This window comes from Hypanus sabinus, chromosome 9 (assembly GCF_030144855.1).
Source record: "Hypanus sabinus isolate sHypSab1 chromosome 9, sHypSab1.hap1, whole genome shotgun sequence".
Taxonomy (NCBI): domain Eukaryota; kingdom Metazoa; phylum Chordata; class Chondrichthyes; order Myliobatiformes; family Dasyatidae; genus Hypanus; species Hypanus sabinus.
This window is the reverse complement of record NC_082714.1, coordinates 31,625,315-31,652,874: the sequence shown is the minus strand read 5'-3', so window position 1 is coordinate 31,652,874 and position 27,560 is coordinate 31,625,315. Positions and strand designations below refer to the sequence as shown.

General features: G+C 38.6%; 1 protein-coding gene across 2 annotated transcripts in view; it reads left to right on the top strand.

Annotated features, from left to right (window-relative positions):
* clcn7 (chloride channel 7) overlaps nt 1–27,560 on the top strand; it is a 73,913-nt gene that overhangs the window by 28,167 nt on the left and 18,186 nt on the right. For both annotated transcript variants that reach the window (XR_009513917.1, XM_059979418.1), the window contains exons 13-20: nt 1,166–1,220; nt 3,836–3,896; nt 5,441–5,585; nt 6,896–6,989; nt 8,294–8,463; nt 9,137–9,188; nt 17,369–17,496; nt 25,056–25,141. Coding sequence is in view for 1 of the 2 variants with exons in the window: in XM_059979418.1 (XP_059835401.1) it covers nt 1,166–1,220; nt 3,836–3,896; nt 5,441–5,585; nt 6,896–6,989; nt 8,294–8,463; nt 9,137–9,188; nt 17,369–17,496; nt 25,056–25,141 (791 nt within the window). In the remaining variant the exon portion in view is untranslated. The remainder of the gene's footprint in view (nt 1–1,165; nt 1,221–3,835; nt 3,897–5,440; nt 5,586–6,895; nt 6,990–8,293; nt 8,464–9,136; nt 9,189–17,368; nt 17,497–25,055; nt 25,142–27,560) is intronic.

Genomic DNA, 27,560 nt, shown 5'->3' with positions numbered 1-27,560 from the left:
AATAATTTTGGTAGGTTTTGTTATAAAGAAACTATTGCTTCTAATGGAAAGAGTATTGGGAGGGTATTTTCTTTTTTGGGAATTATAGTAGATAATGAATTATTACCAATTTAGGAGAGAAATTGGAAAGAAACTTTTCATTCAAAGATCAATAGGATCTTGAAATCCTCAGTATGTTTTTAATATTCATGATGGAATAATTCATGTTCGTTATACGTTATTACAAGCAATGTTTTGACACACCAAATATTACTTTTGTTCTGCAAGTTAGAAATGACCTTCCAAAATTACTAACACATCCAAATCGCTTCCATAGAGTATGCTAACTGTGGAGTATAAAAATTGTGGGTAGCTTAATAATTCATGTCTTTTGAAGTGGGATTAATTAATGTTCTGGAAAAATGGTAATTGACTGTTTAAGATACATAATTTGTTTACCTGAAGCACTTAAGAGTTTAAATAATTTTGGTAGGTTTTATTACAAAGAAGCTATTGCTTCTAATGGAAGAAGTAATGGGAAGACATAATCCTCTTTGGGAATATATTGAGACTAATTGATATTAATGACAGATCTTAGAGTAGATTTTAAAACATATTTATAATGATCATCTGGTACCCAACTGCAGTTAGCTTTAATACTTTATTATTTTGGCTAATACTGTTAATAAAATACAAATTTACAAAGTAGTTCTCTGACTTTATAAATTTTGTTTTCTTATCAGTGTGGTTAAGAATTAAACTTTGAAGAATACTTGCTGTAAACTGTGATGCATAGTGATGAACAAATATGTCCAATGACAATTTAAATTTATGAAATTCAGACTAGAATTTTAATGATTCTTAGTAGAATAAGTAATTTAATACAAAACAGGGTAAAGATAGGCTTTGTGCACATTTAGGCTCCATTTCTGTTGCAAGTCTCTATTTTATCAATTCTGCTTTGCTATGATTTGTTGTTAATTTATCATGTCAATATTCCTTAGTTCATTTAATTTATCTATTATCAACCTTTAATCATTTGTTTACTCAGTTAAAACAAATTTTTTGTTTTATTGAATATGTTATTACTGAATATAGTAAAATAACTTGATTATTTCATTTACTAAACTAGCAAGCTATGGTAGTATTAATTGCTTAATTTCAATTTATTTTGCTTTCTTAACAGGCCGTACAATATAACTGGTATGAAATCCCTGTGTTTATATGTGTGGGTGCAATTGGTATGTATTTTTAAAATCTAGATAGAGTATAGGCTGCTTACCAAATTATGTCTTTTGGTTATGGCGTCATAGCCCATGCTCAGTCATCAAGGATTAATAATAATGTTAAGTGTTTAAAAACTAATTAAATATCCACGTATAAACTTTATCCTGTACGACTTCAGGGAGGAACTTGTTTCAAGAATAAATTTATTTTTGGGTTTTCGATTTCTGATTTGATGTTACCTGAATTACTTCTATTAGACTTTTGTAATACAATTACTTTTAGTTATCTTTTTTAAATGTATTACATGCTCTGAACAGCTTTCCTTTAGATTTTTACTTTTGTAACTTTTATAGTTATTTTGTATTTGTGGATGCACTTTTTCAATTAGATGTCAGTGGAGTACTTGTAAAGGCTGGATATAGCTTTTCCCTCACTATCAATATCTGGCTGGTGGAGTGCAAACTATTTCTCTTACAGGAAATTGTAATAAAATCTGACGCAAAATAAAAATAAAATAAGGCTAAGTTTTGATGGTCAACTTTGCTTTCCACACCACCAATATTAAATTGAGAAGTTATCCATAAAGTCAGCTTAACTATGAATATTTGTTCATAAAACAGATGATATTTGAGTATTTGGCAGCTTGTGCTTTGCTTGCTTCCTCTACACTGTTGCCATTGTAATTGATATCGTAGCTCTTTCATTCTTCGGTTGTTAACATCATAGAAACATAAACATAGAAAATCTACAGCACAATACAGGCCCTTTGGCCCACGAAGTTGTGTTGAACATGTCCCTACCTTAGGAAATACTAGGCTTACCTAGAGCCTTCTATTTTACTAAGCTCCATGTACCTGTCTAAAAGCCTCTTAAAAGACTAATGTATCCGCCTTCACCACCGTTGCCAGCAGCCCATTCCACGCACTCACCACTCTGAGTAACAAACTTACCCCTGACATCTCCTCTGCACCTACTCCCCAGCACCTTAAACCTGTGTCCTCTTGTGGCAACCATTTCAGTTCTTTGGAAAAAGCCTCTGACAACCCACATGATCGATGCCTCTCATCATCTTGCACACCTCTATCAGGTCACCTCTCATCCTTCTTCGCTCCAAGGAGAAAAGGCCAAGTTCACTCAACCTATTCTCATAAGGCATGCTCCCCAATCCAGGCAACATCCTTGTAAATCTCCTCTGCACCCTTTCCATGGCTTCTACATCCTTCCTGTAGTGAGGCGACCAGAACTGAGCACAGTACTCCAAGTGGGGTCTGACCAGGGTCCTATATAGCTGCAATATTACCTCTCAGCTCCTAAATTCAATTCCACGATTGATGAAGGCCAGTACATCATACGCCTTCTTAACCACAGAGTCAACCTGCGCAGCTGCTTTGAGCATCTTATGGACTCGGACCCCAAGATCCCTCTGATCTTCCACGCTGCCAAGAGTCTTATCATTAATGCTATATTCTGCCATCATATTTGACCTACCAAAATGAACCACTTCACATATATCTGGGTTGAACTCCATCTGCCACTTCTCAGCTCAGTTTTGCATCCCATCAATGTCCCACTGTAACTTCTGACAGCCCTCCACACTATCCATACCTCCAACCTTTGTGTCATCAGCAAACTTACTAACCCATCCTTCCATTTCCTTATCTAGGTCATTTATAAATATCACGAAGAGTAGGGGTCCCAGAACAGATCCCTGAGGCACATCATCGGGACCTTTTGTTAACTAGTCACCCTTAAGGGTATTTTAATGACAGGGTCTTCAGAGTTGCATGAAGACCATTTGATATTCTTCCATAATGTTATAATTTTGCTGTTTCATAGAGTCTGGTGCTTGTATTATGCTATTATTTAGAAATTATGGTTACTTTAGTATTCAGTTTTGAATTCCCAAATAAGTTTGCCACATAGACTAATACAAGTGGCAAAAAATCTGAAACAAATAATGCTGAAACCACTGAGTACGTACTGCAGTATATGTGGAGCTGGAAACTGAATTAATATTTCCATGTTTAAATGAATGCAAAATTTATTTCAATATCAATATCAGAAATTCTTCCTGGGGTAACTGAAACGCTCACTTGATACAGCTATTTAATTTGCAACAATGGCTTCCATGAATGCTATTGAAGTACTTACTTCTTGGTTCCAACTGTGTAGATGGTTGTGTCTGTGTAACAGGTTTTATTGCTTTCTATAATGATGTTCCACATTGATTTGTCTGGGACCATTCTTCAAATGTGCACTTCGTAATTCCATCTTACAGGCTATGGAGTTCTCTCTGAGATTTTCGCCTAGCTCTATACATTTCTTAACCTTCATGTCTTGCAGTAACTACTGCATTGCCATTTCCATTCTACAAATTCACTGTTTTTAACCATGGATACTCTGCATGTTCATTTTTATTAATTAAACAACAGCTGCAGAAGGTGTATTTTGCACAGTAGAATTCAGGGGGAAATTGTTCTTGTTAGATAATTTGATTCTTGTAACTTCCAATTCATAAGGAAATCAAAAATAATCAACTAGTTTTTGTTTATAATTGCTGTGGCAGGCAGAATTGAACAAACTTTTCTGATAATTTATAAAACCTATTATTACATTCTCCCTATTTCAGGTGGCATACTGGGTGCGCTATTCAATAGACTAAATTACTGTCTTACCATGTTTAGAATCAGGTAAGTTCTTCAAAACTCTTCTCCCCTTCCATTTATTCTGCCTTCTGCCCTCTTCCTTTCCAGTACAGGTGAAGGGTCTCAGGTTGAAATGTTAACTATTTATTCACCTCCATTGATGCTGCCTATGTTTCTTCAGCATTTTGTGCTCTAAAGTACCAAAAATAATTTTTTAATTCTTAAAAATAATTTTTGTTTAATGTAACTAAGGTGAACACGTAAGAGAAATGCAAGCAGTGGTGTCTAGGGATTTGTTTAAAAACACTTTATAAAAATAATTCTTCATAAAAAGAATTACAATTATTATCTAGATTTGTTTTATTTGATGACAAAGTTAACTTGGAACCAACTTGATTTGTAATTTTGTGATCCTCAATTTTGAATTGGAGAGATTAGGTTTTGTATATTCAGAGTAAAGTTCTGTGAAACGAGTGCAGAATATTTGCTGAAAAGCACATTCGTGAAATACGTTTTTAAGAAGTTAACTTGTCAACAACAGACGAGCAGTAAGCAAGTTCAGCTTGCTTTGTCAGCTTGTTAGCTTGAGACAACTGGACTGTTATGTATTTGATCCACACCCTTTTGATACTCCTGCACAACAAAATTCTTTTGATCTGAAACTTTTAATTGATTCACTTGCAGCCTTGTAGGGAAAGAATTTCAGTTTTCATCTGAAGGTGAAAAGAATTCTTTTGGATTATCAAATGGTATTACCACAGTTTTGGGGTGATTTCTGTATTCCTTTTGCCCTCCGGGACAAATTAGTTTCTCTTTGACATCTATAAGTTCTATTTCCTAGCCATCAATTATGGACTTCAGTGTCACTTTTGATTAGGATTTGAGTTTAAATTTGTGCTGTTACTACCGCATCCACTTCTCTGATATAAACTTAACACATTTTGTCTTGTATGGAGATAAAGCACAACGTTTTATTTGGACTTTCTTATTATTATTTATTTTCTCTGTTATTTTTTCAAAAATTATGTGCATTCCTTTCTTTGCCATACCAAGTTTAAAGAAAAATGTTAAATGCACAATGTGCTGTATCTTCCCCCAGTTACTAAAATAACTAACACGACCTTAGAAAAAAACATTAAATAAAATTCTGTCTGCTGCAAAAATCTTCAGAGTTAATTAAGGACACGATGAGCTGCAGCTGTGCACTGTCTGATTAGGTTTCCATGTCCATTGTGTATGGAATGAAACAATGTATTCATTACCACATGGGATCTTGTACTTGCTGGTAAAGGAATGCAGCTGATTATCAACTGCTTTAGTTCTTTCTTTATAATCTACAAGTACTGGGTATTGGAAATATTATCATTTCACTTTTTAAATGCATGGAACATGAAGGCTAAATCATGCTAATCCAGCCCTTGTTTTCTACCATCTCCAGCAGTTCTCTCCCATTTCCCCTTTTGCATAAGTGAGCACAGTAGTAACTCTGATAGACATTTGCAAATTAAGTTTTGATTAAGTTACCAAATTAATGAACAGTACAGGTTTATGGAAGAGAACATTAACTTGCTTTTATTGTGTCCAAAAAGGTATATTCATCGTCCTTGCTTACAAGTAATTGAGGCAATGCTAGTTGGAGCAGTGACAGCTACAGTGTCTTTCGTTATGATTTATGCTATGAATTCCAGTGACTGCCAGCCTCTTGGAGAAGATCCTATTAAATATCCTCTTCAAGTAAGTTTTTGTTATTTCTTCAGAAATTTTATGGCATTGGTTTTCAGAAATCAGTTTTTAATTTCTTTAACAGCTCTTTTGGGAGGAAAGAGAGGGTATGGAAACATTGCAAATTAATTTGCATGTTTATGTTAGTTGAAATAATTGCTGTTTGGGTGCAGATAATCATACAGGACTTTCTCAGTGATCCAAGCTGGAAGAATTAAGAACACTGAGGAGAAAAGGGATAGGGTTGATATCTTCCATAATCAACTAACCAACTGGGAGTTTTATTTGTAGCTTGCATATGAAAATTAGCCATATGGGTAAGGTACTGAAGGGTGATCTGCGTTAATGGTGCTATATCCAGATACTCAATGTGTAGAAAGGGGAAAAATGATTAAAATCAAAAAGAAATCATCCATATGTAATTATTTAATCAGAACTATAGGGGTAAATACAATGTTAAACATGATCTCAGCTATTTAACTATTGCAGGTAAATAACAGGAACTGTGCATGATTCAGCAATGTATATTGCACATTCATTTGTTTTTCTACAAGCAGTCTGCTCATTGTAAAATTAAATTGTGGCCATTATTGAACTAAAATCGTCAACAGTTAGATTTAGCAGAATGCTTTTTTTTCCTTCCTTGATATCTAAAGGCAGCAGAATGTCTGACCTAATGGTTCAGTGGTTTATATTGTGTTAAGGTTGTATTCTAGATGTCTACTGAGTTAGCTGATTTTTATTTGAAGAGTCTGCGGAATACCTTGCATTAGCAAGGGGTTAATTCAACTTCGCTGCATCTGTTTGCTGTCCAGTCTGCATTGTTGAAGTGTGGATTAAATATTATGTTCCTTCATAGTTGAATAATGTACCTCCTGTCCCTGGAATACTACATAATATGTTGCTCCAATAGTAAAATTAGACATCAACTGCCTGCCTTGAATGTACCCAGTGGGATTCGTTGTCTCAAGAAGATTGTGGGGGGTACTTGTAAGAGAAATGAATCAGAGAAAATTAAGTTTATTTTACTCTGCTCTTATATCATTGCTTATTAGTCTTAGCTGATTAACTTGGAATTTTAGTAGTAAGTTTTCACTTTGCTAATGCTACATTACTCAGATGACTCGAAATAGAGGAAAAAATAGAGGGAAAAAAAGAAATCAAATTTTGGATGTTGTGCATGATTGCTTTAGGAATTTGTCAGGTCAAACTGGAATGTGAATGTCAAACCAGCTGTGTAGTTTCATCATTTTCATCCAAAGAGATTAATGCTCTTTAATTGTAACACATTTATCATAATGACATTATTTATGTAATTTCAGCTGTTTTGTCCAGACGGAGAATACAATGCAATAGCCACAACATTCTTTAACACTCCTGAAAAGAGTGTTCGTAGTTTGTTTCATGATTCTCCAGGTCAGTATTCATTATGTGTTATTGCTTTAAAATCTATTGAACTATTACCATTTTATTGAATTCCCTTTAAATGGTGGTTTAAAGTTTTTTTAATATATACTATTTATTTCCACCTGAGTTTTATAGAGCTACAACATTACCTAGCAACTCTTGAAACCAGTTTAATGTAGGCCAGCCAGCACTCCATATGCCTTCTTTAACCACGGGATCAAATTGCATGACAAGTTTAAGGGATCTATGGACATAGACCCCAAGATCCCTCTGTTCTCTATACTGCTACAATCCTGCTACTAACCTGTATTCTGCCTTCACGTTTGATCTTCTAAAGTGAATCACTTTGCATTTCTCCATCTGCCACTTCTCAACCCATCACTGCAACCTGTCAATGTCCTGTTATTGCCTACGACTATCTTCTGCACTCTCTGTACTATCCACAACTCCACCAACCTTCTTGTCATCTGCAGGCTTACCCTTTCCCTTCCTCAACAGTAATTTATAAAAACATAAAGGGCAGGATCCCAGTGCAGATCGCTAGAGAACACCACTTGTCATTGACCTCCAGGAATATGCTCCATCTACAACCACACTCTGCTTTCTATGGGCAAGCCAATTCTATATCCACACAGCCAGATTTCCCTGGATCCATGCCTCCTAATTTTTTGAATGACCCTACTGTGGGGAACCTTATCAAACGCCTTGCTGAAATCCGTATACACTGCATTCACTGCTCTATCTTCTGGATTCTTTGAGAGAACTTAAAAGAATTAATTTGATTAGTTGAATGTTATAAAATGAAACCTGTTATAGTATTGTGCAAATGTCTTAGGCACATACATTTAGCTAGGTTGCCTGAAGGTTTTGCAGTTTGTATTTTCAATGTGGAGTGGAGAGTGAGCTTGAAAATCTGGCTGGAGCAAAGGATGTTGGGAATGGCGAAAGTGGAGAGCAGCAGGAGGGGTGTGAAGCATGTGCTAGAAGTGGAGTGCCAACAGTGGAGGGTGGCACAGGTGCAGTCACACCCTGCCCTGAGACACCAGGCAAGGTCATTTAGTTTATTGATCATTACAGAATGTCTCTTGTGCTTCCTGCTCCCTCCCCTCTCCCTTCCCCGTTTCCAACTGTGATTCCTCTCTCCTTGCCCCCTTCACACTCTCAGTCCACAATACCCATATCTGAATCAGGTTTATCATCACTCACTTATAAAAAATTGTTATACTGCAATATATAAAATTACTACAGTACTGTAAAAGTTACTGTATATTCAAGTCCAGTATTTACTTGATCTGTATGATGTGTTTTTGCAGGTTCATTCAATCCTATGACTCTGGGCTTGTTCACATTAAGTTATTTTTTCTTGGCATGTTGGACATATGGCCTGGCTGTATCTAGTGGAATATTCATTCCATCTTTATTGATTGGTGCTGCATGGGGAAGATTGTTTGGAATATTTCTTTCCTACTTTTCACCTGACTCAGTAAGTTTGATCTTGGTTCATAATCTTGAATTCTATGAACATTCTGTGAATTTTTGGTTATTTTCTGAAGTACAAATTTCATAACCATATAAGTGCCTTCCATTTCACTCCCGAACTCTCATACCAATTGATTAATACTTTATTAAATATATTTCAGTGTTTTGCTTTAGAATAACTTGGCAAATTTTGTACGATGGTTCCCTTCTTCAGAGATTCTACCAAAGCAGAATGTTTCCTAGTCAGTTTTGAGATCTGGGAAAAATTGAGTTTTGGGAAAATGTTTTGCTTCTTCAGAAAGAAATCTATTTTAGTTGTCATAATTTTGACTGTAGATCTTCAAGAAAGATTAGGTAAATGTATATAACATTTATAGTAGTAGTGAGCAATTTAATGAAGACATATTGTGTAAAAAAAAAAAAAATCCATTATTTGTAGGAATATAGCTAGCCTTTCAATGCTAGAGAAAACTGAAGCTTTCATTGAAATTTGACGAAGGAATTATGAAAACTATTTGATTTTGTTGTTAATCTGTGCTATGCTGCAGTAGGTATTGCTGCTGCATCATTGCATGAGCATCACAGTTTGATCCTGATCTTTCATGCTGTATGTTTGGAGTTAGCATGCTCTCCCTGTGATTACTTAGAAGCTAACATTTTTTTATTCCAATCTGCAGACTTGGGCTGACCCAGGGAAGTATGCTCTGATGGGAGCAGCAGCTCAACTTGGTGAGTGTGTTTCCTGAACTGGGTCGGATATTGGCAGTTAGTTGAAGTGGAAGATTTCTCATTGATCCCATGTTGCCATATCTTTTACTCTGTTGGTGTAATCTAAGCCAAGCATTATGACTCGACAGAAGATATTTTGATGTTTTGCGTAATCTACAGTATTCGAAGCTCTGAAAACAGTTCTTCATCCCATTTACAGCCTACAGAACTATTTACAGTTCTCTTATTAATTTTCTGACCCCCATCATGATATCCATATGATTTTTCTCTTCCTTGTGTGTTTATCTAGCTTTCCTAAAATGTATTTATGTCATTAGCATCAATTATTCATTCTGGTAGCACATTTTACATCCTAACTAGGATTATTATTTCACTCAGAAGTTAGTGCCATGATTTGTGCCACTTTAAGATGCTGGAAGGCTTTAAACAACAGAACTCCTTTAAACAAAGGAGAGCACCCAATTAGAAGTTGGCTTAATGCTTACAATGTACACAATTATTTATCGCAGCCCTTATTTTGCTATTTCATTATTCTTACAGATGTACATCATGACATCTGTTGTTTCGTGGCAACAGTATAGTGCAAAATGTAAAAAATAATTTTTAAGTCAAAATGAAAAATAAAATCGTGCAGAAGAGGAATAGTGGGTGGTGTTCATGGGTTGACAGACTGTTCAGAAATCTAACGGCTGAGGGGAAGAAGCTGTTCCTAACATGTTTAGAGTGCAACTTCAGACTCCTGTACCACCTCCCTGATGGTAGTAATAAGGATAATTAATGATGGATGCCACCGCCTTCAGGATATCCTATTGAAGATGTCCTCAATGGCAGGGGAGGCTTGTACCCATGGTGGAAGTGGCTAAGTCTACAACCCTGTAAGATGGCGCCATTAAGTGGCGACTTTTTGCTCGTATCTCCAATGGAAATCATCAAATACAGTGGATTCCTGTTAATTGGGACACATCGGGACAGGTACATTTTGATCCAATTAAGCGGCTGTCCCGATTAGCTGAAGTTTCAGCGGGATAGTGAAAAAGGTATTTAAAAATAAGATCAGCTCAGTAGTAAATTATGTATTTAAATGAAAAACAGTACAAATTAGAACACTCCCAATACTATTGCAGTACTATAAAAATTGTATTTTAGTTCCTAATACTCATTAACAGAGGAATACATCTGTGTGGCATCCTTTTGACTATAAATGAACAAAATCGACGCAGACACCTAATACAGATGACAGACTGTGTTCGTACAATGATTTTGATTATTGCATTCTCCAAATCTTCGTTTTCATTGTAACATTCAAGATGATTGTTGATCCCTTCAAATTCTTTGTAGTTTTTACACATAGAAACACAGAAAACCTACAGCACAGTACAGAACAGGCCCTTTGGCCCACAAAGTTGTGCCGAACATGTCCCTACCTTAGAAATTATTAGGCTTACCTATAGCCCTCTTTTTCTAAGCTCCATATACCTATCCAAAAGTCTCTTAAAAGGCCCTATTGTATCTGCCAACACCACTGTTGCCGGCAGCCCATTCCACGCACTCACCATTCTCCGAGTAAAAAAACTTACCCCTGACATCTCTGTACCTACTCCCCAGCATCTGAAAACTGTGTCCTCTTGTGGCAACTATTTCAGCCCTGGGAAAAAGCCTCTGACTACCCACATGGTCAATGCCTCTCATCATCTTATACACCTCGATCAGGTCACCTTTCATCCTCCATCGCTCAAAGGAGAAAAGGCCGAGTTCACCCAACCTATTCTCATAAGGCATGCTCCCCAATCCAGGCAACATCCTTGTAAATCTCCTCTGCACCCTTTCCATGGCTTCTACATCCTTCCTGTAGTGAGGCAACCAGAACTTTGCACAGTACTCCAAGTGGGGTCTTACCAGGTCCTATATACAGTAGCATGCAAAAGTTTGGGCACCCCTTGGTCAAAATTTCTTGTTATTGTGAATAGCTGAGTGAGTAAAAGATGACCTGATTTCCAAAAGGCATAAAGTTAAAGGTGACACATTTCTTTAATATTTTAAGCAAGATTATTTTTCATTTCCATCTTTCACAGTTTCAAAATAACAAAAAAGGAAAAGGGCCCAAAGCATGGTCAGTACTTACTAACACCCCATTTGGCAAGTATCACAGCTTGTAGACTCTTTCCATAGCTAGTTAAGAGTCTTTCAATTCTTGTTTGGGGGATTTTTGACCATTCTTCCTTGCAAAAGGCTTCTAGTTCTGTGAGATTCTTGGGCCGTGTTGCATGTACTATTCTTTTGAGGTCTAGCCACAGATTTTTGATAATGTTTAGGTCGGGGGACTGTGAGGGCCACGGCAAAACCTTCAGCTTGCGCCTCTTGAGGTAGTCCATTGTGGATTTTGAGGTGTGTTTAGGATCATTATCTTGTTGTAGAAGCCATCCTCTTCATCTTCAGCTTTTTTTTACAGATGGTGTGATGTTTGCTTCCAGAATTTGCTGGTATTTAATTGAATTCATTCTTCCCTCTAACAGTGAAATGTTCCCAGTGCCACTGGCTGCAATGCAAGCCCAAAGCATGATCGATCCACCCCTATGCTTAACAGTTGGAGAGGTGTTCTTTTCATGTAATTCTGCACACAGTTTTCTCCAAACATACCTTTGCTCATTGCAGCCAAAAAGTTCTATTTTAACTTCATCAGTCTGCAGGACTTGTTTCCAAAATGCATCAGGCTTGTTTAGATGTTCCTTTGCAAACATCTGACGCTGAATTTTGTGGTGAGGATGCAGGAACGGCTTTCTTCTGATGACTCTTCCATGAAGGTCATATTTGTGCAGAACAGTGCACCACCACTTCAGAGTCTGCTAAATCTTCCTGAAGGTCTTTTAGCAATCCTATGAGCAGTTCTCTCGGAAAGTTTTCTTGGTCTTCCAGACCTCAACTTGACCTCCACCATTCCTGTCAACTGCCATTCCTTAAATACATTATGAACTCAGGAAACAGCTACCCGAAAATGCTTTGCTATCTTCTTATAGCCTTCTCTTGCTTTGTGGGCATCATTTATTTTAATTTTCAGAGTGTCAGGTAGCTGCTTAGAGGAGCCCATGGCTGCTGATTGTTGGGACAAGGTTTGAGGAGTCAGAGTATTTATAAAGCTTTGAAATTTGCATCACCTGGCCTTTCCTAATGAAGACTGTGAATAAGCCACAGCCCTAACAAGCTAACTGAGGTCTGAGACCTTGGTAAAAGTTATCTGAGAGCTCAAATCTCTTGGGGTGCCCAAACTTTTGCATGGTGCTCCTTTTTCTCACTCTAAAATTGTACAAAAATAATACACTAATCTTAAAATGTTGAAAAGAGTGTTTCTTCTTTAACTTTATGACTTTTGGAGATCAGTTCATCTTCTACTCAACTATTGTTACATGGAACTAGCAAAAATAGATGTGCAACGGAGTCAGGGAATTTTTGAAAAACAACAGAATTTATTAACACTCATGTAACACACCCAAAAGGCTGGTATATGTCTAGGGGAAACGGAGTTCCAGCAACTCACCAACCCACCTCCCGTACACGCAGGTGCTGTGAGAATCGAGTTTATGCCTCGCGCCCGCCCACAGTATCAAACCCACAACAAATACCGTTATGAAATACACTTTAAAGAGTCTACTAAAATTAAAAGAGTATTAGGCAATACAATATATATGCAAGGTAAACAAACAAAAAGGCACCAACTTATCAAAGTTCAGTCTGTTTAGTGCACTCGTTGGAGCTCAATCAATGAACCAATCGACCCATTGTCACTTGCCTCCGACCTCCACGTCTTCGCACCTAGGTCCACGCCCGGTGGTCTTCCGAGCAGTGCAGCGCATGTCCTCCTTCCTCGATGTCTTCCTCCCTTGCTCTCCCAAAAAGCCTGTGAAAACCCCTCCCCCAAGTTCCCAGCATCACAAGACACAATAACATTCCCCATTGATTAACAAATGAATACAATTACCATATCAGCCATTCTAAAGCGAAACAACGGCGAGAGAAACACTTATCCGACAAAGAAGCATTCCTACTCTTAACAAACCAAAAAAACCCATTTTGAGTAACATACACATGGCATTGTACACTCAAACAGAAACGTAGAAAATTAAACAAGCAACTAACTTAAAACAAAGTTAACAGTGCTATGCGTCAATAGCTTCCAGAAGCAATTCTTAACAGAGCCTTACTGGAGCACAGTTTCAGAATGTCAGTTCAGAAAGTTTCAAGGATTCACGGGGTAATTGAGAGGAGAGACTTTTAGTTTCGAAGTGTAGCGAAGACAGACATTCAAAATACAGTGAAGAAGCGAGTCTTCCAGACATATGCCAAAATGGCCACTGTACCTTTCCGAAGGTTATTTGGCAGACACACAGTACCTCTCGAACGCTGATCTCACAAAGCGGCCACCGTACCTTTACAGTGGAAGTGAGTTCACGATGTGGTCTGTTTCAAAGAGTCTACGAAGTGTCCACAAAAAGTGAGAATTTCACCACGTAACTGACATGAGAAGTCCCTTTCCCAGGACTGGTCACCACACACCCGAGACTTTGCATGGGTCACCAAGGTGGGTGCCAAAAATCCACGTTTGGATTACGAAATGTCAGTCGCTTCTGAAATGCACAGCGTTATCGACTATCCACTCCCTTTTCAGTTCAGTCGAGTGCTGATGACTGCCAAAATATTTGGGGATTTCTGTATTGAGGTAATACTTCAAATGTTTGTGGATTGTATAAACGTAGAATATTGAGGTAATACTTCAAATGTTTGTGGATTGTATAAACGTAGAATATTTTCTCAATTAACACCTCCGTTTGTGAAGAAAAAGCTTTGTTTAGGTAAGTTATTTTTTATGCACTGTGTTGTTTCCATTGAATGCTAAGAAAATTAAACTTGAACCTTTGCCTGGATGTAAAATTAAAACCTGGCTCAATCACATAGATTGGTTTAATACGTAACCTGATTGATATCTGACACATGGAATTTAGTTTAAGCTAGGTATTTTTGCTGTACAATTAAATATTGAGAAACAGGAATGGCTTGCTGTGCTACCTGCACTTCTCTGGCTGGTTCTTTTTGCACTCTTCACTCTCACTAATGTCTCTGCTGTCCAAACACAATGACTCTCCACCAAAGTGGGTCTCTCCCAAAGTGTGTCTCCAGAGCAATCGGCACAGCTGCTTTTATGCTGTTGGGATAGCTCATCACGTGACACTACAAGAAACAAAGTCACAGATTTCCAGTACATCATGTGCTGTTCCAAGAATTGATACTGGGGTACATAACACACAGATTTCCAGTACATCATGTACTGTGCCAGGTGTTGAAACTGGGGTTCATAACACTATTCACTGTAACAGAAATTTTGAACAGGGGTGCCCAAACTTTTGCATGCCACTGTAGCTGCAACATTACCTCTCTGCTGCTAAATCCAATTCCACAATTGATGAAGGCCAATACACCAAACGCCTTCTTAACCACAGAGTCAACCTGCGCAGCTGCTTTGAGCATCCTGTGGACTCTGATCCCAAGATCCCTCTGATCCTCCACGCTGCCAAGAGTCTTACCATTAATACTATATTCTACCAACATATTTGACCTACCACAATGAACCACTTCACATTTATCTGGGTTGAACTCCATCTGCCATTTCTCAGCCCAGTTTTGCATCCTATCAATGTGCTGCGGTAACCTAAGTAGTGAAATCATTTCAGTATCACTCCCGGCCATTTCTGGTATCAGTAAGCCTGAATGCTGAAAACTCCTGTAAGCAAAACGGTTCTAAATTGTCTTTTTGCTAACTAACAGTGACAAAATCAAACACGTGCAACTGGCGCTATTTAAAAACAATTTATACAATTTCATTCGCTGTTCACTCAGCCTTCGATCACATGGACAATAGTAGTACCAACATCAGGTTGTCATTTATTGACTACGGCTCTGCGTTCAACATAATCGTACCCTCAGTAAACAAACTGACTCTACAACTAGATTCTTGACTTTATTACAGGTAGACCGTAGTCTGTGCAGATCAGAAATGACATCTCCTCGTTGACTATCAGCACTGGTGCACCTCAAGGATGTTTGCTTAGTCCACTGCCCTACTCTCTGTCCACCCATAACTGTCTGACTAGGGCACAGCTCAAGCACCATCTATAAGTTTGAATTTCACACAAGGAGTGAGATAAGATCATTGGTTGAGTGGTGCTGAAACTACAACCTTGCGCTCAACGTCAATAAGTCCAAAGAGTTGTTTGTGGACTTCAGGAAGAGGAAGTTAAAGGTCCTCATTGAGGGATCAGAAGTGGAAAGGGTGAGCAGTTTCAAGTTCCTGGGTGTCAGCATCTCTGAGGATCTATCATGGGTCCAGAGTATTGATGCATTTACAGTGTATTGAAGCTACAGTATATTTCATGAGGAGTTTGAGGAGAATTGGTATGTCACCAAAGACACTCACACATTTCTACAGATGGGTCATGGTTCAGCAGAGTGAACAGCAGTGGACTGAGCACATAGCCCTGGGGGACCCCCGTGCTCAGTGTGATGGTGCCTCCGATCGGGACTGACTGAGGTCTCCCAGTCAGGAAGACTTGTATCCAGTTGCAGAAGGAGGTGTTCAGGCCCAGTAGGCTCAGCTTTCCAATTAGTTTCTGATGGATGATTGTGTTGAATGTTGAACTGAAGACTATGAACAGCATTCAAAACGTACATGTCTTTTTTTGTCCAGGTGGGTTAGGGCCAGGTAGAGGGTGATGGCAATGGCGTCGTCTGTTGAGCAGTGGGACAGTCCGCAAACTGCAGGGGTCCAGTGAGGAGGGCAGCAGGGTCTTGATGTGCCTCATGTTGAGTCTCTCGAAGCACTTCATGATGATGGATGTGAGTGCAACGGGACAGTAGTCATTAGGCAGGACACTGAAGACTTCATTTTTTAGCTGGCCTGCCTTTTTTTGTAATTGCATCATTATGTTGGGTCCGGACCCTAGGAACTTGAGGCTGCTCACCCTTTCCATTACTGACCCCTTGATGAGGACTGATGAGTGTTCTCCTGACCTCCCCTTTCTGAAATCTACGATCAATTCCTTAGTCTTGCTGATGTTGAATACAAGGCTGTTGTGAAACCAGTCAATCAACCAATCTTTCTCACTCCCATATACCTCTTTGACGCCAGTGGTGTTATTGGCAAATTAAAAATGGCATTTGATAGCCACACGGTCGTGAATGTAGAGCAATAGGCTGCACACACATCCTTGAGTTGATTCTCTGTTGATTGTCAGCAAGGAGGAGATGTTATTATCAGTCTGCACTGACTGCTCACCTGATGAAGAAATCAAAGCTCCAGTTGCAATGGATCCAAACAAATATTTGGGCCTACTGAATGTGGTGGTGATCAAGTAGATAGGGGTTCTCTGGATGATTTGAACTCTTGAGTTGTTAGAGCTGCATGAAGTGAAGAGCATTGTCCTTCTAACATGCACCTTATATTTTGGAAAGGCTTTGATAAAGTCAATTACATGCATTTATTTGGCTGGTTCAGTTTTTTGGGTTGAATTTCTGATCATTGCTGGCACCATCCCACACACAGGATGTTGATCATCAAGATTTTAGCAATGCCAGTGTCATTGAATGACAGCAGTTGGTATTAGTGTTTGCTCAAACAGAATGTTTAATGCTTAGAAATAAAATATAAAGTATTTTTCAGTATTGTCATGGTCACATAGTTTCTGTTTGCATTGAAATAGCAATTATCTGTCAAAATTGTTCTTACTAAATAATAATAATATACATTTTTTAATGTCAATAACAATGCATGGTCAGTATGACTATAACAGCCGAGCAATTTAATAAATAATTATGGAAATGTGAAGAACAGTAATTGAATGTTTAAGCTCTTTAATCTTGAGAAAAAGATGAGTTTCTATTTTAAAGAAACTTGTTAATTGCCTCTGATTGGGAGATTGCCCGTTGGAGCTGAAAATAATGTATAGTTGCTAAGCTTAAAAGTCTCTAGCGTATGAAAGAAAAACTTGTCATTTTAATCACTTTTGAGTAAAAGAAGGATCCAAATTAACAATGTAACTGAATCAGATAGGAGCCAAATACGATTGCTTTGAATGTGTGGAAAAACTGCAGATAAAATGCAGCTGAGCTTGAATTCTGTCACTTTCCTTTGACAGGGGGTATTGTGCGAATGACACTGAGCTTAACAGTCATCATCGTGGAAGCTACTGGAAATGTGACATATGGACTTCCCATCATGTTGGTGCTGATGACTGCCAAAATAGTTGGGGATTTCTGTATTGAGGTACCTGTTTTTGTAATACTTCAAATGTTTGAGTGTGGATTGTATAGAATATTTTCTCAATTAACACCTCCGTTTGTAAAGAAAAGAAAGCTTTGTTTAGGTAAGTTATTTTTTATGCACTGTGTTGTTTCCATTGAGTGCTAAGAAAATTAAACTTGAACCTTTGCCTGGATGTAAAATTAAAACCTGGCTCAATCACATAGGTTTGTTTAATACATAACCTGATTGATATCTGACACATGGAATTTAGTTTAAGCTAGGTACTTTTGCTGTCCAGTTAAATATTGAGAAACAGGAACTGCTTGCTGTGCTACCTGCACTTCTCTGGCTGGTTCTTTTTTTCACGAGCCAGCTTATACTGACCCAACTGGTATCCCATGGACTTAATTTTATGTGAAGCTCAATGCAACACAGACCATACATCCTGTTAGGCTCAGGTCAAGTAGACAAGATGTATAGGTTCTTTTGTGCTGTGATTTAAACAGCACTAGAAATAATATCCATAGCATTTTGCAGTAAAGCAACACTAAAATGTTTCTCTTTTCAATGTGACTGCCCAGTCAGATGAGATAGAACTCTTGAGGTTGGTGTAATTTGGATAGGACCAATGTGGCATGGTGACACACTAGATGGTGTTAAAGCCTTCTTTGTAACTTTAAGGATGTAGATTGATCCTGACCTTGGACACTTTTAAAAAAGATGTTTGCATGTTCATTGTGTGATGATTTGTTTTTCTGCCTGTGATTGTAAATTACCCCTTAATGTGGGGTAGAGGTGGAATCCAAAGGGTATTGATGAGCATGTAAGAGAGAACTAGAAATGTGTAGAGGGGAAATAAGACTTTTGGGAGCTGACAACCCTCCCAATGGGCTTGATGCCCATGGGAGTGAGCATATTCTTCATGATTAATTCATCATAGCACACAGATGTGACAGTCTGTCTCAGCCCTGTTCACCTGACCTGGAATCTCATGGTCAAGTGTTGTCTGTTTTAACTGCTGAAGGAGTTTTCCACCATCATCCTGGTTGTGGTCTACATTCTGTCTCAGGCCAATGTCAGGCAGGCACTAGACAGCTGAGCACTGTGATCAACAGTCGCGAAACAGCACACTCTGATGCCTTCCATATCACTGAGGGGGATTTCAACCAGGCTATCTTGAAATATCTGAACAACTACCACCAACATATCATCTTGTGGAACCAGAGAGCCAACATATTTGACCTTTGTTGAATGATAACTCTGCCATCTCATGCCTGCACTTTGGAAAGTCAGATGGCCTGGCTGTACCTCTACTCCCAGTGTATGAGCAGAGACTTAAAATCACAGCACCAGCTGGTGAGGACCAAGAAGATATGATCAAGGTAGGCAGAGCCCTTACTGGACTACTTTGAGTTAGTGGAGTGGACAATATTCAGGAATTCCTCTTTGGATCTGAATGAATATACCACAGTTGTCACCAACCATCAAGACCCGTATGGATGAGTGTGTGCCTTCGAGAACATACTGGACATGCCTAAACCAGGAGATTCATAGTCTGCTGAGGGCTTGATCTGTGTGTGGCATTCACAAGTGGTGATCTAGAACTATACCAGAAATCCAGGCACAACCTATGAAATGCTATTTTAAGAACAAAATAACAATTCTGGTTGAAGTTAGAGATGGAATTGAATGCACTTCAGTTCAGTCAGGGTTTTCAGGTCATTACTTCCTTCAAGGATAAAAATAACATCATGAATGACTGTGATTCTTCACCTGCAGATGAGCTCAGCGTTTTTTATGCACATTTTGAGAGGGAGAATAAAGCTACATCTGTGCAAATCCCTGCAGTATCTGGTGACCCTGTAATCTCTTGGAGGCAGATGCCAGAACATCGTTCAGGATGGTGGACCCTTGCAAGGTGTCAATCCCTGATGGTGTATCTGGTAGGACCCTGAAACCCTATGCTAAGCAATAGGCTGGAGAGTTTGAGGACATCTTCAATGTCTCACCTGCAGTCAGAGGTTCCCATTTGCTTGAAAAAGGCAACAATTGTTTGAGTGCTCAAGAAGAGCAAGGTGAGTTGCTTCAACAACTATTGTCCATTTGCACTGGCATCTACTGTGATGAAGTGATTTGAGAGTTTGGCCATGGCCAGAATAAACTCCTGCCTTGGCAAGGACCTGGACCTGGACCTGCTGCAATTTGCTATCGCCACAATGGGCATTAACCTTACTGGCCCTTCACACTATCTTGGATCACCTACGTCAGGCTGCTGTTTATTGATTACAGCTCAGTGTTCAATACTATCATACCCTCAATACTAATTAACAAGCTTCAAAAACTGGGCTTATGTAACCAGATCCCTGACTTTCTATTTGGGAGATTATAGTCAGTGCAGATCAGAAATAACGTCTCCTCCTCGCTGAAATCAACACTGACGCATCAAGGATGCATGCTTAGCCCACTGCTCTACACTCTCAACACCCATGACTATGCGGCTAGGAACAGCTCAAAAACTATCTGTAAATTTTCTGATGACACAACTATTGTCGGCAAAGTTTCAGATGGTGTCGAGAAGAATTTCAGATGGTGTGAGATAGTTAGCTGGTTGAGTGGTGTTGAAACAACAACCACATTAGGGTCAGTAATATTAAGGGATTGATCGTGGACTTTAGGAAGGGGCAGTTGACAGAACACACACTAGTTCTCACTGAAGGATCAGCAGTTTCTTCAAGTTCTTGTGTGTCAACATCTCTGAAGACTTATACTGGGCCCAACATACTGATGCAATTATAAATAAGGCACAACCGCGGCTTTATTTCATTAGGAAAGACTCTTGCATATTTCTACGGATATTGTCTGGTATGGAAGGGCCACTGCACAGAATCAAAAAAAAATAGTTACAGAAAGTTGCAAACTTAACCAGCTCCATCGTGGGCGTTATCCTTTCCGACATCAAGGACATTCTTCAAAAGATGATTTCTCAAAAAGGTGACATCTGTCATTAAGGACCCCTATTACCTAAGGCATGCCCTTTTTGCTACGATCGAGGAGGTACAAGAGCCTGAGGGCACACATTCAAACATTTTAGGAACTGCTTCTTCACCAGTGGCATCAGATTTTTGAATGGACATTGAAACCATGTACACTACCTCTCTCTGAGCCCTGCCGAAGGGTTACAGCCTGAAAGTCGGCTGTACTCTTTTCCATAGATGGTACCTGGTCTTCTGAGTTCCTCCAGCATTTTGTGTGTGTTGCTTGCACTATCTCACTACTTTTTTTTGCTTTTTTCTTGCAAAGTAATTAAAAATGTTTTAAATATATATTTCTTATTGTAATTTATAGTGTTTTTATATTATGTTTTGCCGTGTGCTGCTGCAGCAAAGCAACATATTTCATGACATTTGCCAGTGATATTAAACCTGTTTCTGATCCTGATTCTGCCTTCCTTCTATGTTATAATAAGCAGTCAGATGAGTAGTTGCCTTAACTGAGGCATCAATCTGGTGAGTTATTCTTGGAGGAGAAATGGATGTTTTTTCCCCTGTATGTTCTTGAAAAATAATTGAGAGTAAAGACTTATGCCAGTCTTTTCATAGGTATTCCTAGACATAATTCAGTGCATAACAGTATAACATGATACAAAGAAGTGATTAATGTAGGCCTCTTTTCCTCGTTTTTTTTAAATGTTACTTTTACACTGAAAACAATGTTTAATCCTCAAAATAGGTCATACAGATGGGATTACTATATAGGATTCAAGTGGATTCACTGGCCTTTTATTATTCCTTGTCATATTATTTTCTGTCATGAATTCATAACTATTAGCTGCCAATTCTTTTCCTCTAGTCATCTATTTTATATTCCATAATCAGGATGTGAATATATGTACATAGGCTGAGGAGGAGTCTTGAAATTCCATTCTATTAATGTAATAGGCATTCTGTAGTTCCCAGTACTGCTCATGCTGAGAATCAGTAAAAGTGTACAATAGCTTTAATATCTGAAACAAAGGTGAATGCATTGTACAAAATGGATTTTATGAGCATGATAGATTTTATAAGCACCCATGACTAGCTGCCTGGAAAATGTGAAAACCAATTTAATAAATGTGATTGAGTGACACGCATGGCACAACTTAAAATCTGACTAAATTAGAACTGGTTTTGGCTTTCATCCTTGTGAGTAAACAAAGTGCATGTGACCATAAATAAAATGTCTATTTCTATCCTGTTTGAAAGGAATGCATTCAGCATTTAAGGATTGGGATGTAAAGCTTTAAAAATTAGTAGGTGGTTTATTTTTAAATTGTAAAAGTATACTCCTGAAAATAGTGCTGTTCTACAGTTTAATCATAGTCATACAGCAAGGAAACAAGCCTTCTTACGATCAGACATCAGTTTACACTAATCCAATCCCTCTCTTTTCATTCTCCCCACATTGTTACCAACTCCCCAAAGGTCCTATATTTACCTACACACCAGGGGTAATTTACGATGGTCAATTAACCTACCAACTTGCATGTTTTGGAGAAGTAGGAGCGAATCAGATCTCCTAGAGAGATATCTATGCAGTCACGGGTAGAATGTGCAACTTCACTATGCACAGTGCCAGAGCTCTGTTCGGAGCCTGGGTTGCTGATCTGTCAGGCAGGAGCTCTACTCATCACTTCTCTGCTGAGTGTACATTTATTAATGCATCTCTTAAGTGTAGAATTCTACTTTAAGATTAGTATGAGTTAGATATTTATACCATACTAACAAAAATTAAATAAAGATCACATTTGGAGGTGGAATCTTAGCGAGAACATCAATTAAACCTTATTACATTCATTAGAAATTTTTTGATTAACAGAAATACTCAGCAGCTTGGGTATATTTGGAGAGAAAAAAATATTTTTTTCAAATGAGTTATCTTTAATCAGGGACATTCTGATAAAAGGTGATCATTTTGAAATTTCAGCTTTACTGTATTTCTTTGTCGACAGATGAAATAATACAAAGACATAAGAGGAGGAGTAGACACTTGGCATCTGATGTCTGACCCACTTTGCTAATCTGTACTGGCCTGAACTCTTCTGTGTAGTTCTCCATATTTCTTAATTCTTTGATTTTTATTTATTTACTTACTTATTTTTGCCTTTAATACATCTAACAGTCTGGTCCCTACCACCCACATGACAGAGCATTCCAGAGGTTTATTATTCTCTAAAGCATATATGTCAAACTCAAGGCCCGCGGGCCAAATCTGGCCTGCGGTGGAATTATCTTTGGCCCGCGAGATAATATCTAATTACTATTAAAGCTGGCCCCGGTAATCGAAGCGCCTATGGCTTATGATATGGCTAATGCTGAGTTTATTCAGGTACCAGGTTTTCAGGGTTTTTAGTGTTTATTCGGTTTCCCTGGTTTATTTCCTGAATATCATTAATGAATAAATTTTTTTTTCTATTAGAGCTGGCCAGCCGGTATATTGCATGCACCACTAATACTACAAATCCCACAATGCACTGCCAGTGTATTGCTTGCGCTTGCCTTACTCTCTCATCAGCATCCTTATGGCGCTAGTCACGTGTGGTCAACTTTCAGCTATCCCTCACCCCAAAAATGGCTGAACGAAAGGTGGACTTTGAAAACGGGTTTTCAAGGCAGATGGGAGGCAGAGTATATGTTCGCAGATATAAAGGGCAAACCTGTTTGTCTTGTGTGTGGAGACGGTGTGGCTGTAATTAAAGAATATAACGTAAGACGACACTATGAAACGAAACACCACGACAAATACAAGCATCTGGACAAGAAACAGAAGCCCGTGATGTGCGGTCAAAAGAGTGGATTGGTGGGCAGGATCCGGGAGAAGATGCGGGAGGAAAATGGCGCAGTTGAGCTGACAGCTTATCACTGCATCATACACCAGGAATCGTTGTGTGGCAAAGCCTTGAAAATGGAACATATAATGAGCACCATAACACGGGCAGTTAACTTCATAAGAGCCAAAGGTTTAAATCACTGCGAGTTCAAGTCGTTTCTGGAGGAGTTGGGTTCAGAATATAATGATTTGCCCTATCACACAGAGGTGCGATGGTTAAGCCAAGGAAAAGTGCTGAAAAGATGTTTCGAGTTGCGTGAGGAGATCTGTCAGTTCATGGAAAGCAAAGGGAAAGACACGACAGAGCTCCGGGATAAAAAGTTGCTTTGTGAAATGGCGTTTCTGTGTGACATCACGAGCCATCTCAATGCACTCAACCTGCAGCTTCAGGGGCGGGGTCGTGTGATCACAGACATGTATGCTGCAGTGAGGGCTTTTAAAACCAAGCTGCGCCTGTGGGAGACGCAGATGCAGCAAGAAAACTTGAGCCATTTTCCGTGTTGCCAAACTATGAAAGAGCAGGTTTCTACCGCAGTGTTCTCACGTGCAAAGTTTGCTGAAAAACTTAGCATACTTGGTGCCGACTTCACACGGCGATTTGCTGACTTTGAAGCCCAAAAAAGCAGGTTTGAACTGCTCAGTAATCCATTTGCAGCTGACGTGGAAAGCGCACCAACCAACATACAAATGGAGCTGATTGAACTCCAATGTAGTGACACACTCAAGGCAAAGTATGACTCGGTGGGCGCTGCACAGTTTCTACGTTTCATTCCCGACACAATGCCCCAGCTGCTCAAATGCTCTCTATGTTTGGCAGCACATATCTGTGTGAACAACTGTTCTCTTTGATGAAGATAAACAAAACATCACACAGGAGTCGTCTTTCTGATGAACACCTTCACTCAATTCTGAGGATTTCCTCAGCTCAGAGCCTGACTCCAAACATTGATGAACTTGCATCCAAGATGAGATGCCAAGTATCTGACTTAGACTAGTGTGAATCACAGAGTGTTGGCCTGTGGAAAAATGTTTTCATTAGAAATTACTCCGGAAAAGCTGCAGATAAAGCCATAAGAAATAAGTGCAACTGATTTTTTTATTTATTTAATGTTCAATGTTGTTTTTGTAGGCAATAACCTAAGCTTTGTTAGTTCCAGGTTAATATGTGTAATAATTTCATTTCAATAAGTTTTGCAATAAACGCTGAACCAGTCCGGCCCTCGACTTGTACCGATTTTTTAATTTTGGCCCACTGTGTATTTGAGTTTGACACCCCTGCTCTAAAGTAAATTTCCATACTTTAGTTTTAAGTGGCCAAAACCCTTACTTTGTAGCTATTTCCCTTGTCTGTGGCTCTCCCACTATTGGCAACATTTCAACTACCTCCAGGCCTCTTACAATCATATGCTGGAATAAGATTACTCCTCATTCCTTTAATGAGAAAGCAAAACTATTTTGGACCCTTTTGAAAGAACAGCCCTCTCATCCAGGTATTAGCCTGATCTGAATGTTTCCAATATTTTGAATTTACTTCTGATTGGCAACATTTGCAGTACTTTGCTTTTGTATTGGACCCAGAAGACTTGGCAAAAAGAAATCAACAGGTGACTTAGCAATGTGTTACAGTTCCTTAATAAACTAAGGAGAGCTATACTGATATAAACTATAATTTGGTTCTATAAATTACCTACACTTTAAATTGTTTTTGGTTTTAGGGACTGTATGATATTCACATTAAGTTGCAGAGTGTCCCTTTCCTTGGTTGGGAGCCTCCTGAGAAGTCTCATACTTTAACTGCACGGTAAGGTTGCCCATTTTGTCTCTTCTAGCTGGAACTACTCCTACATTATCAATTGAGATAACTTTTTTCAAGTATTTTATTTGCATAAATTTAAAAGCAAAGAGTGAGTTCTGTCATTTTTTATGAAATAATTTCTTGGTTTCTCATTGCCATTAACATCTTGTTCATAAGGAGTAGGTAATAAAATGTGCTTTTGCTGAGGATGCAACAAAAATAAGTTATTAAATCTAGTTACAATTTTATCCTTTTTAGGAATCTAGTACTATGCTGTTGCCATGCAGTCAGCTAATTGATGTAAGTGTAGGTTTGTTCCAAAAGTATTCTACTTCAAGGCATGTGAGCACAGAATATAAATATTGAAAATATCTTTCAGATATTTGTAATACTAATGTTATATCCAATCTTTCATTTTGTGTGCATATGTGCTCATTACATCTCACAAATTGATTTTCATAATATAAGGATACTAACTTTTTTTTAAATATATGAAGAATAAAAGAGTGACACGGGTAGATATAGGACCGATTGACAATGATGCTGGAGAAATTATAATGGGTAACAAAGAGATGGCAAAGGAACTAAATGAGTATTTTGCATCAGTCTTCACAGTGGAAGACATTAGCAACATACTTGATAGCCAGAGGTCTCAGGGAATAGAATTAGGTACAGTCAAGATTACTAGGGAGAAAATGCTTGGGAAGCTAAATGGACTAAGGATAGATAAGTCTCCCAGACCGGATGAGGTGCACCCATGGCTTCTGAAGGAGGTGGCTTTGGAGATTGTGGAGGCATTGGAAATGATCTTCCAGGAATCAATAGACTCTGGCATGGTTCCGGAGGACTGGAAGGTCACAAATGTAGTTCCGCTGTTTAAGAAAGGAGGGAGGCAGCAAAAAGAAAATTACAGACCTATTAGTCTGACATCTAAGTTGGAAAGTTATTGGAGTCGATCCTCAAGGACGAGGTTATGAAATACCTCGAGGTGCATGACAAGGTAGGCCCAAGCCAGCATGGTTTCATGAAGGGAAGATCCTGCCTCACCAACTTACTGGAATTTTTTGAGGTACTTTAACTCATGGTGGAGTGGTGGAGCGGACTCGATGGGCTGAATAGCTCCTTTGTCTTGTGATCTTGTGAACTGATGCAAATTCCTGCATTGGCTTTCCGTATTTGAGGATGATGTGTGCAAGGGGAATATAGGAGTTGTGTCTGTAGTATCCATGCTCCCAATTTACCCCCGTTCACCTAGGGTGAGCTGCCATCGCCCCGCCAACTGTGCAATACTTTGGTATAAATACGGCGTAATGCCCCCCCCCCCCCCCAGTACACGCTCGAAACACAAATATCAGACAATACACCAAATGCAAGTAAATAATCACAACTTGATAGTTATTTCTTAGTGATGGGTTAGTAGAAACAGAAAACCTAAAGGCGCCAAATCAGTAAGTTTATCAGTTTGTGCACATAATATTTTAATACGTTGGAACTCATCCCTCCGGTTTCATCCACCGCCCGAACCTCCGACTAGTATCCGCTGCCCTGGAACCACTGTCCACTCCTCACACGTCCATCCTCCTCGCTTGCTTCCCGAAAAAAAAACACAAACTCCTGTTCAGCTCACACATACAAGATAGCATAACAATTCTCCATTGGTTACTTCCCCCTTATCTGCAGTTATAACCCAAATTTTCCAGCTACAGAAACCCATTACAGCATTAAGTAACATTACAGAGAAGCCATTTTGTTAGCCTGAACAGTTAACACCACAGTTAATGGTACTGAGAGCCCTACATGTGTCTAGTTTATAGTAGTGATGCATTTGAACCATATAAGTAAATTACTTACTGAAAATTTTTGGGAGGTGTCTGATAGTATTTAGTTTTCTTATCCCATTACATACTAAACTTAACAGCGCAGAATTAATGGATTGTAGCACTAGTTGTGATTATGTCTTTTATATGTATTAATTTGATGTCATACCTGTTTTCTTGTACTACTGCTTAAGGTAACCAATATTTGTGTGTCTCCCACATCAGATAAATGACCAGCCTGAACATTTACAGCACATTGCAGGTTTCAGAAAACAACAAAATTGGCTATTGCACTTAACTATGTTAAAATATTGAATAAACCACTGAAGTATTCTGGTAGCTGTTCAGCACTTGGGGTACTCTAAATTAAAGAATGACTTGTATTAATTTTCACTTGGTAAATTTAAGCTAGGTTTAGCTTTACTAACCATTACTACACTATAGCAGTGGCGTAGAAGAGAGGTAGTAAATTCACTATGAATTAACTTGGAAGATCCTCTTTTGCCTACAGAACTTTTATCAAATACTTTCCCTGTGTATAACCAAATTAAATCTGCTGGATAGCTTTCAACTAAACTTAATTGCCTCTTCAAAGAATGTTTCACTTG